This window comes from Salmo salar, chromosome ssa03 (genome assembly GCF_905237065.1).
Source record: "Salmo salar chromosome ssa03, Ssal_v3.1, whole genome shotgun sequence".
Taxonomy (NCBI): Eukaryota; Metazoa; Chordata; class Actinopteri; order Salmoniformes; family Salmonidae; genus Salmo; species Salmo salar.
The window spans coordinates 9,237,812-9,248,863 of NC_059444.1; the positions used below are offsets into that span (position 1 = coordinate 9,237,812).

The 11,052-nt window shown below is 41.6% G+C and overlaps 1 protein-coding gene across 1 annotated transcript in view; it reads left to right on the forward strand.

Moving 5' to 3' along the window:
* LOC106597204 (pinopsin) overlaps positions 1-10,790 on the forward strand; it is a 62,405-nt gene extending 51,615 nt beyond the window's left edge. The window contains exon 4 of the mRNA XM_014188425.2: positions 8,067-10,790. Within this exon, the coding sequence (XP_014043900.1) occupies positions 8,067-8,420 (354 nt within the window). The 3' untranslated portion in view covers positions 8,421-10,790. The remainder of the gene's footprint in view (positions 1-8,066) is intronic.
* The last annotated feature ends 262 nt before the right edge of the window (positions 10,791-11,052 follow it).

The following is an 11,052-nucleotide window of genomic DNA, read 5'->3' on the forward strand; positions in this document are numbered from 1 at the left end:
TGACTGGCGGGCAGCTCTGATGACGACTGTTGACTGGCGGGCAGCTCTGATGACGACTGTTGACTGGCCTGATGACGACTGTTGACTGGCGGGCAGCTCTGATGACGACTGTTGACTGGCGGGCAGCTCTGATGACGACTGTTGACTGGCGGGCAGCTCTGATGACGACTGTTGACTGGCCTGATGACGACTGTTGACTGGCGGGCAGCTCTGATGACGACTGTTGACTGGCGGGCAGCTCTGATGACGACTGTTGACTGGCGGGCAGCTCTGATGACGACTGTTGACTGGCGGGCAGCTCTGATTACTGTTGACTGGCGGGCAGCTCTGATGACTGTTGACTGGCGGGCAGCTCTGATGACTGTTGACTGGCGTGGCTGGGTTTACGCACTTGTAGCCTGGTGCGTGGTGCTGGTACTGGGCTTACCAGATTATGAACACGCACCTCCAGGCTAGTGCGGGGAGCGGGAACAGGACGAGTCGGACTGGGTTGACGCACTTCCGGGTCCGCACGAGAGACAGGAGCTGGAAACCCAGGGCTATGGAGGCGCACAGTCGGTCTAGATCTTACTGCACAACCCGCCTTGGCTGGATGGAACTAGTAGCCCTGTACGAGCAGGGTGCTCGTACAGGGCAGACTGGGCTGTGCAGGGGCCTGATGGTAGCCGTGCGTAGAGCGGGAGTTGGGTAGCCTGGTCCTCGGAGGCGTACCGGCGACCAGATGCGCTGCGCAGGCATCCTCCTACCAGGCTGGATGCCCGCTCTAGCACGGCACCTGCGAGGGGCTGGAATAACGCGCACCGGACTGTGCGTGCGTATGGGTGAGATAGTGCGCTCCTCAGCGCAACATAGCGCTCTCCACCCCATACACTCCTCCATATAACCACGGGTAGCTGGCTTCCGGCTCTTCTTACGCCTAGCCAAACTACCCGTGTGCCCCCCCAAAAAATGTATTGGGGGTGCCTCTCGTGCTTCTCCCTCAGCGCGTCCATGGCCTCGTACCTACGCCTCTCTGCCTTGGCTGCCTCAATTTCCCACTGCGGGCGGCGATACTCCCCAGCCTGGTGCCAAGGTCCGGCCCCGTCCAGAACTTCGTCCCAGGTCCACTTCTCCCGCCAGTCCAACTCGAATTCCCTCTGCTCCTTCTTCTGCTGCTTGGTCCATAGTTGGTGGGTGATTCTGTCACGGTTGTCGTTGGAAATTGAGGACCAAAACGCAGCAGGTATGTGAATGCTCATCTTGTTTATTAACTTCCAAAAAACGAACGTACAAAAATAACAACAAAAAAACACGAACGATTGACAAACTGACAGTCTGGTAAGGCACTCGGCTAAACACAGAACAATCACCCACAAATAACAAACAAACACACCCTCATATATGGGACTCTCAATCAAAGGCAGATAGACAACACCTGCCTTCAACTGAGAGTCCCAACCCCAATTAACCAAACATAGAAACAGACATACTAGACTAAACATAGAAATACCTAAACATAAACCAACACCCGGAAATACTAAATCAAACACCCTTTTAACAAACACACCACCCCGAACCACATAAAACGAATACCCTCTGCCACGTCCTGACCAAACTACAATACTAATTAACCCTTATACTGGCCAGGACGTGACAGCTACTGTGACCTATTTATTGCCTTACCTCCTTACGCCATGTGCACACACTGTATATAGACTTTTTTTATTGTGTTATTGACTGTACGTTTGTATATTCCATGTGTAACTCTGTGTTGTTGTTTGTGTCACACTGCTTTGCTTTATCTTGACCAGGTTGCAGTTGTAAATGAGAACCTGTTCTCAACTGGCCTACCTGGTTAAATAAAGGTGAAATAAATATAAAATAATTTTATTTTACACATAGTGCCGCTTTGAGTTTTCAAGAGCTCGACCAGAGCTAGCTAACAAGCTGGCTAGCTAACACACTGGAAAAGGCAGGCAGACACTGGAATACGTTTCTGAGTGACACAGGGATTTGTGTAGAGGCTTTGTTATGTTTTTTTTTTGTGGAACTGAAGAAATAAAGTCCCAGAACATAAAAGATCGTCATTAACTGATTCCCGTGCTTTTAAAGGAATGCTTCCCGGAAACAGTGTAGATCACTATCGTTCTCAGTTATGGTTCTATTCCATGGAAAATGTGGTTATTCTCTGGTTTTTGGTTCTGTTCCCTGAACCGGTTCCAACCCTTGTATTGTGTGTGTCGATTTTTGTTATTATGCTCTTTGGACCAGTGAGTCAAATAAAGGGGGTTTGAACAGTGGTCAGGGCAAGGAAGTGAACTGTCATACAGAGAGTTGTTTCAGTATAGCTAAACTCCTGGAGTTGCCTCGAGGGGAGATCCCATTGTTGCATACCTATCAAAAAGGTGATTAATAAAATATCCAGAAACACCCAAATAATTGATCAGTACAAATTGTGATATACTGTATTTTCCCCCCCTGTATTGTTATCAAATGTATTCCACTCACGGACAAATAAAGCAGAGTGTATTTCTGTTGAGTTATTCTGTTAGGAGGTTTTATTTTTGAGGAATACGAGGAATAAATACACAGTGAATAATGAATAACAATGATGAGTAAAAATAATATGGCTACTGTATATACAGGGAGTACCAGGTAATAACATGGCTACTGTATATACAGGGAGTACCAGGTAATAACATGGCTATATACAGGGAGTACCAGGTAATAACATGGCTATATACAGGGAGTACCAGGTAATAACATGGCTATATACAGGGAGTACCAGGTAATAACATGGCTACTGTAAATACAGGGAGTACCAGGTAATAACATGGCTATATACAGGGAGTACCAGGTAATAACATGGCTATATACAGGGAGTACCAGGTAATAACATGGCTACTGTATATACAGGGAGTACCAGGTAATAACATGGCTATATACAGGGAGTACCAGGTAATAACATGGCTACTGTAAATACAGGGAGTCCCAGTACCGAGTCGATGTGCCGGGGTATGAGGTAATTGAAGTAGTTATGTACATACAGCTCCATGAACTTTTTCCTATGAGTCCAGTGCTGTGTGTATCAAGTGCAACTTTTACTCAACAGTAAAACACTGGTGTTCAGAGTCTAAAGCCCTCTATGTCTTAAATGTAGGTTTATTGCTCACAAGCTCGCTATTAATGATATAATGCTATGTAATGACAGTATGAATGCTCCAATGTCTCATCGTGCCTCTTTCAAATCATACATCCCAACAATGGCTGACCTTACAGAATGTTTTGAGCCATCGGAGACCGGAATGTCCTGTATGTCATTTTCAGTCTTCAATTCCTCCCAGCCCGTAACAATGGAAACTGTGAGTTGAGGCGAGTTGAAGACTAAAAATGCTGTACAGATACAAGTAGCGGTATGTGTTTGTCTCACTGAAGACCGTCGAAGACAACAGTATGGCACTGTGTATATGGTGAGTACAATTAGCTACTTCTCTCCCTCTTATTACAGTGAAGGTGGCCATGGATGTTGCAGATGGAGGATTGTTAAAATTGCTATAAAAACGAGCATACAGATGCAGGATCTTCATTTGATCACCCTGTTTTTGCAGGAAATGTCCTGCACAGCAGAAAATGCAAACATGTAGTATATTTGAGGTTTCTAAAGTTTGAAATTTCCACTTTAAAATGTCAGACTTCAATTGTCCTGACTAAACAATTATCAACCCCTACAAAAATACCCATTAATTATAATCCAAACAATAATTCACATTTCCTGTTGCTTATGAGGTAAGGAAACAAATATCCAAATTATTTTGCAGAACTAGAGCATTTTGTTTATAAAGGCCCAGTAAAGGTGCTGCCAAACAAAGTGAAAATTATCTGCGGGTAAAAGAATGAAGCGTTTTAAAGTTTATACATCTGACATTTCTACTGGCAAATCAAACATGTAACATTTCTACCTCAATCACATATCAGTAGTAATGGAGGAGAACAACTGTTGTCCAGCTGTGTAGGTTACGTCTCCCTGCTTTATGATCAGTTCATGTCAGCCAGATTCACATTACAACTCTTGAGGGGTTTAGGTTAAATGCGGAAGACACATTTCAGTTGAAGGCATTCAGTTGTACAACTGACTAGTATCCCCATTCCCTTTTCCATTCCCTTTCTTCCTCAAGTCCTTTCAACAGTTGTTTCACAACAGTTTTTGTGAATAAAATCATCTATATACACTGGCTATACCAAACATTAGGATCACCGTTTTGCCTTAAGAACAGCCTCAAATTTGTCTGGGCATGGACTCTACATGTCCTTTGGGTGGTGGACCATTCTTGATACACATGGGAAACTGTTGAGTGTGAAAAACCCAGCAGCGTTGCAGTTCTTGATACAAACCGGTGTGCCTGGCACCTACTACCATACCCCGTTCAAAGGCACTTAAATATTTTGTCTTGCCTATTCACCCTCTGAATGGCACACACACAATCCATGTCTCAATTGTCTCAAGGCTTAAAAATCCTTCTTTAACCTGTTTCCTCCCCTTAATCTACACTGATTGAAGTGGATTTAGCAAGTGACATCAATAAGGGATCATAGCTTTCACCTGGATTCACCTGGTCAGTCTATGTCATGGAAAGAGCAGGTGTTCTTAATGTTTTGTATACTTCGTGTATTTCCTTTAAAATTAGTGTGCAAAGCTGTCATCAAGGCAAAGTGTGACTACTTTGAAGAATATCAAATATAAATATAGATTTTGATTTGTTTAACACTTTTTTGGTTACTATATGATTCCATATGTGTTATTTCATAGTTTTGATGTCTTCACTATTATTCTACAATGTAGAAAATAGTAATAATGAAGAATGAGTAGGTGTGGCCACAATTCTGACTGGTACTGTATATGTACCCATTGATGTAACTTATAAATGGCTCATGAGCTTAGTTCAACGTCGTATGCCATCAAAACCCATAATATAAGCTGTTTTACTCCAATGTTTGTAAACAATGTAAGTATAAAGAAACACTGTATAGCCTCAAAACATTACAAATATAACTTTGACATCATGGATGGTCAGTCATTTTGGGGCAGTAAGTAGTGGTTAAAGTGTTGGGCCTGTAACTGAAAGGTTGCTGGATCGAATCCCTGAGCTGACAAGGTAAAAATATGTAGTTCAGCCCCTGAACAAGGCAGTTAACCCACTGTTCCCCAGTAGTCCATCATTGTAAAATAAAAATGTGTTCTTAACTGACTTGCCTGGTTAAATTAAAAAGTGGGAGTACGCTTTGTTATTGTTTCAATTACTGATTGCCGCTTTAAAGGTAGTTTTCAATTGAGCCGACATCTGCAGCGTTTACCTTCAATTTACCTTGAATCTCCGTTGTTAACTAGAAGGTTCGGATTGACTCCCGGCCTTATAGAAACTGCTGTGTTTGCGGAGCTAGCCTTGGAGCTAACCAACTCCTCCACCCCTATTCGTTACATACCCCTCGGGTGTTTTTCATCCAGTGCCAATGAGACATCTAGATCTATAGCTTCAATGCACTGAACCAGACCAGAACAAAGTTCATTACAAACTGTCTCACAACTTCTCTCATTCCACCTACATATCTCAGTTCTTTCCATCCTGGTCTTAGACCCGCTATTTGATGTTTCCCTCCTATATCACCCATACAGTATATGGCTTTTTGCTGTCTCTTGCTCTGCTTTCCACCTCTCACTCATCTATCCTATCCTCTCCCCAGTAGGGTTTGTGTTTTGACAGCTGACAAAAACCAGGGGATGCTCAACAACAAGATCATAGAGGTTCTGTCCACCTCATGCCAGTCTCTAGCCTCTCCAATATGACATCATGAGATGGGGATTGTCTACTTTTGCCAACATACTGTGGATCTGTGTTACTGTATCTTGGTTTTGTCTGGATTATATTTTGTGTGTGTGTGTGTGTGTGTGTGTGTGTGTGTGTGTGTGTCTCTGTTTTTGTGTATTCCGTCTGAAGAGGCAACAGTGCCGTAGGGCTCTCTACTTTTTGACTTCTTTTGAGGAAATGTAGTAGACTATAAGTATACATGAAATATGCTGAGTATACTAAGTACACTACGTTTTCTCAAGGGAGGTGACGTCAGTGCCCTTAAGATGGCGGTACAGGACGGGAGGTTTGTGAAAGTTCGGCCTGGGCCATAGGCTTTTTCTACTAAGGGTCTCTGTCTCCATCTGTATGTGTGCATGCCTGGAATAAAAACAATCCAATGGCCTAATTGTTATGCTTTCAAAACGGGATCTGGAGTTTTTTTTAATAATTCAGTCTATCTGCTTTCAATAAATTAAATATCTGAGCTTTGAGTTTTTGACTTTGGAGTAAAACGTGAGATAGATCATCTGTAGTTTCCTGATCACTTTGTGGGTTTTAAATATAGATGGCGTGTTCATGCAGAATCCAATCTATTTCTGTTGATAGGCAGAAGCATATGCAGAAAAGTACCTTATACCTACGGTAGAACATGGTGGTGGATCTTTGATGTTATGGGTCTATATTGCTTCCACTGGTCCAGGGGCTCTTATTAAGGTCAACAGCATGAACTTTACCCAGTACCAGGACATTTTTGCCCAAAAACTTGGTTGTCTTTGTCAGGAGGCTGAAACTTGGCCGGAGGTGGATCTTCCAGCAAGATAATAACCCCAAGCACACATTCAAATCCACAAAGATATGATTAATTGACTACAAAATCAACATTTTGCAATGGCCAACTCAGTCTCCGGACTTGAACCCTATTGAAAACCTGTGGTTTGAATTAAAGAGGGAAGTTCATAAGAACAGACAAAGGATATCAAGGATCTGGAAAGATTCTGTATGGAGGAATGGTCTAAGATCCCTCCCCAACATGTTTTCCAATGTCATAAAACATTTTAGAATAAGGCTCAGTGTTGTTACCCTCACAAGGGGAGGGTGCTGCAAACAGGGGTGCCAATCATTTTTACCCTTATTTAAAAAATACAATTAAAAAATGATTACTTGTTAAACAAAATCTCTTTCTCTGAGCAACATTTCCACATTTTTTGAGAATACAATATTTGTATTTGTATTATTTATTGTATACAATCTTTTTTGCTAATCTTTATCAAGAGTGCCAATAATTATAGACCTGACTCCATCTAGTCCCTTATTGTAATCATTGCTCATCTCTCTGGGACGGGACTATGATGTAGTGGTTAGGGTACGGTTGAGAAAATAAGTCTCTGTTGTCCTCTTACCTCAGCAGGCTTTTTCCATTTAAGGTTACCAGCACCTCACATTAGAAAACACTTATCCAATTGAAAAAGCTGAAATTGTTCCATTCTTGATTGAGAATGTAATTAATTCAGCATTTAATTCCATTTGGGAAATGCACATATAATTAGTGTCTCTCAGCTTTGTTCCACATGAAAAGGAAAAGGAGGTCTCCAATCAGACGGCTCCGAATTGCTCGTAATTATCGACCATTGCACTTCTCAAGAGAAAGAGAGCGGGAGTCATGTGTCACGGAGCGAATTAATTTCCCTGGTGAGAAAGGCTCAACTTGTATGGACCCCTTGTTTGTCAGTAGGAAGTTGGAGAGTTTATGTGATTGTGCCTGCGGAGATGGGATTTTGTAGCTCACTTTGTTGGGCATGGCGCTTGTAACCACAGGGTAGTGGGTTCGATTGCCGGGACCACCCATACGTAAAATGTATGCACGCATGACTGTATGCTAAATGGCATATATTAACCTCAAGCAGGTACACAAGTATCTCTAAGTAGTCTTTGTGGAGTTGGGTTGGGTAACAACTTGAAGTAGGTACATTAGTAAATGGTCCTTAAACCTTAACACTGCTGTTTGCAACGAATAAAGACTAATGACAGTACATACTCACATAATTTGTTTTCCCCATTTTAAGAAAGGCCATGACTGGATGTGTTTTCTAGCCTGACCATTCCTTCGTGGATCAATCTGATAATATACAGCCAACAGATGATCTACTGTCTCCGTATCTTCCCTTCTGTTTGTCCGTCTGCATGTTGGGTGTGTGTTTGAACGTGGGCATGTGTGTGTGTGTGTGTACACTGGTATGCCAGTTCCACAGGTGCTTCCGAGCGCTGCTGAGGTGCCAAGAGCCTCAGAGGGGTTCCAGCCTCAGGAACTCCTCCAAGGCACCGCCCAAAGCCGTCCGAGGCAGTGCCCGCAAAACCAACCACCACAACTTAACTTTCATGGTTGCCTCCCTTGGGCAGCCCACCAGCGTCGTCCCCCAGCTGGGGAATGAAACCCTGGACTCAGCCGCCCCTGCTTACTCTGACATGTTCAGGCCCACCATTGTGTCGCTAGTGGCCCATTACAACGGCGGCCTGGGGCCGTCAGGGGTTACAACCCCTAGGAACCAATTACAGGGAGGGGAGGAGGATCCAGAGGGGCCGTCAAAGTGGATTTAGTGATGCCAGTATGATGGACAGCAGGCTATAAAATCTGAATGCCTCCGGACTCGTTGGAAGTGGAGCCGCAGGAGCTGCTAGTGCATCTTGAGGAAGGACATCAATCTGTCTGGGTCTGCACAAGCTTATACATTCTGTCGCCGTTAACGAGCTCAAATACGCCTATGGACCGAGAGTGGGGAGAGAATGGTGCGAAGAACCCCTATTTATTTTGTGCAATTTCTAATGTTTTGTAAAATATATTAGTTCCATGACATGTCGATGTGATTTCACCCTCTGTCAGTGTACCTTTATAGTGCAAAAAACAGAGAGAGATGAAGAGTGTATTTTTGTATTGAGCGGAGATTGGAGTCACAGATTGAGGGAACTCAAGTATTGTATTTCAAGTATTTTCAGGAGACACATTTCAAAGGTGTGAAGATGACAAAGCGCTCAGAAAAAAATAAAAACACTAAAGGTAACGAGGAAATTGAACTGTTAATGAATTTTGAGCATTGATCTATTGCTGAATTCCATTTTCTATCAAATATTTTTAATTGGTTTCATCACTCGACACTTAAAACGTATTCAAGTGTAGCTAGTCACACGTTACTTGTTGTATATCATTTGTCATAAACATAGGTAGCATGTCTGGCATGTATATTTCTTCATTTTATGTAAATATGCAAAAAAGTACAAAAAACTACTTAAAACGTATCACCAGGTGATAAAATGTGGAGACTGGAGGTCCAGGGTACTCTTAGAAAAAAGGGTTCCAAAAAGGTTCTTTGGTTGTCCCCATAGCAGAACCCTTTTTGGTTCCAGGTAGAACCCTTTTGATTTCCATGTAGAACCCTCTGTCTGAAATTTCAGGCTGTCTTTTCAAACAGCTCTTACACCAAACTTGGCATTATCATCAATTTCACAGTATTATTCCAACCTCATAGTGTGAAAATCATGTTTTTGATTGCACTGGGCCTTTAAACATCTTTACAGCATTATGATACAATAGTTTGTTGCTTTTCATGTGAAATATGATTGCAGCTTTTATGATTTAGGCCTAGGATTAGCTAGGTGTCGAGACAGAATGTGTCTTACTGTAGACATGGTTAGATATCAACCCACTAAATTAGAATTGCTAACGTTAACATGGGTGTTATTCGCCACCCATCATCTTGATTGGCGATCAGAAATTACCCTTTTTATCACTACCACTGCATCCCTGGTTACATTTTTTTTGCCAGTTTGTGTTACCCACATTTGGTCAAAACAAGGGACCTACAATGACGTGAAATGATTGTATTACACTTCTGTCGCATTGTATAATGCTTCAAACAGCGCAGGCCTCATCTATTTAAAAAGGACTTTGAAGTTATCAATAAAAAGGTCAGAGTAATTACCTGGAAATTATACAGTTATAATCTATGAATTACTGCTAGCTACTTCTACTGCTAGCTAGTTTGTTTACTTTGACTAATTGGTCTAATTTGAATGTCAGTTAAGTTCTTTGGCACATCAAACTATGAAAATAATCACGTTTACATCATACCCAATTGGGTCTGAAGAATGTCAAAGTGCATGGCTTGTTATGACATGATGGTACAAAGAGAAAGTAGAGGAGTCGTAAGTGCATGTGATCATATGAGTTTGTATTACTAGCCTTGAGTCTTACATCATTTACTGTAGGTGTTGGACCCCAACTTTTGAGGTTATACCCAGTGCTTCTGGTGGAAATTAAAATGTGGATTGGTGCAGCAGTAAGCAGTAAGGAAGCCCAATGGCCCACTTCATGTATAGTGAGTGCTGTATGAACAAAGCACACTTTCTGAATTATTTTCATTTTAACTGGAGCACATTCTTGTTCAAATCTGAAAAACCACCCGGTAAACATATATATATATATATATATATATATATATATATATATTTATATTTTTTTTCATTTTTTTTTCAATTGAATCTTTATTTAACTAGGCAAGTCATTTAAGAACAAATTCTTATTTACAATGAGCTGACAGGAGTCACACTTTTGCATATTGTTTGAAATGTGTTTGTTTGCTTTGTGTTGAGGTTTATATTAAAATCAGAGAAGTTGATGTTACATGATTTTTTTTATTAACAATAGAATGGTTATGTAGGAGTTATTAAATGCTGGAATTGACCACGGTGAATATGTGTAACCATTTGTAGTGGAATGTTATCTCACTGGGAAAAAAATACATTCAACACTGTACATATATATATGTGTCTTTAACTAACTGACCACAGAGACTGTTAACTATGGACAGACCAATTACAGTACCGTAAATTCCGGACTATAAGCCGCAACTTTTTTCCCCACGCTTTGAACCCCTCGGCTTAAACAATGACGCGGCTAATATATGGATTTTTCCCGCTTTCCATTTTTTTTTTCTAAAAAAAAAAACACATTCTGTGACGTGCTCAGTTTTTTGGCGGCATGAAGCTTTCATTAGACCAATGAAATTGCCGAACAGGTTAAGGTCAAACAAACTTTTTTGTTTACTGTTTAGATTAAATCGAGCGCTCTCAAACTTCCCATCATTCTGATTACGGTAGTCATTTTGACTCAGTGCAAAAATGACAACTAAAGCTTACTGCTCATTTTTTATTTTTTGTTACAAGCCGTGTTTCG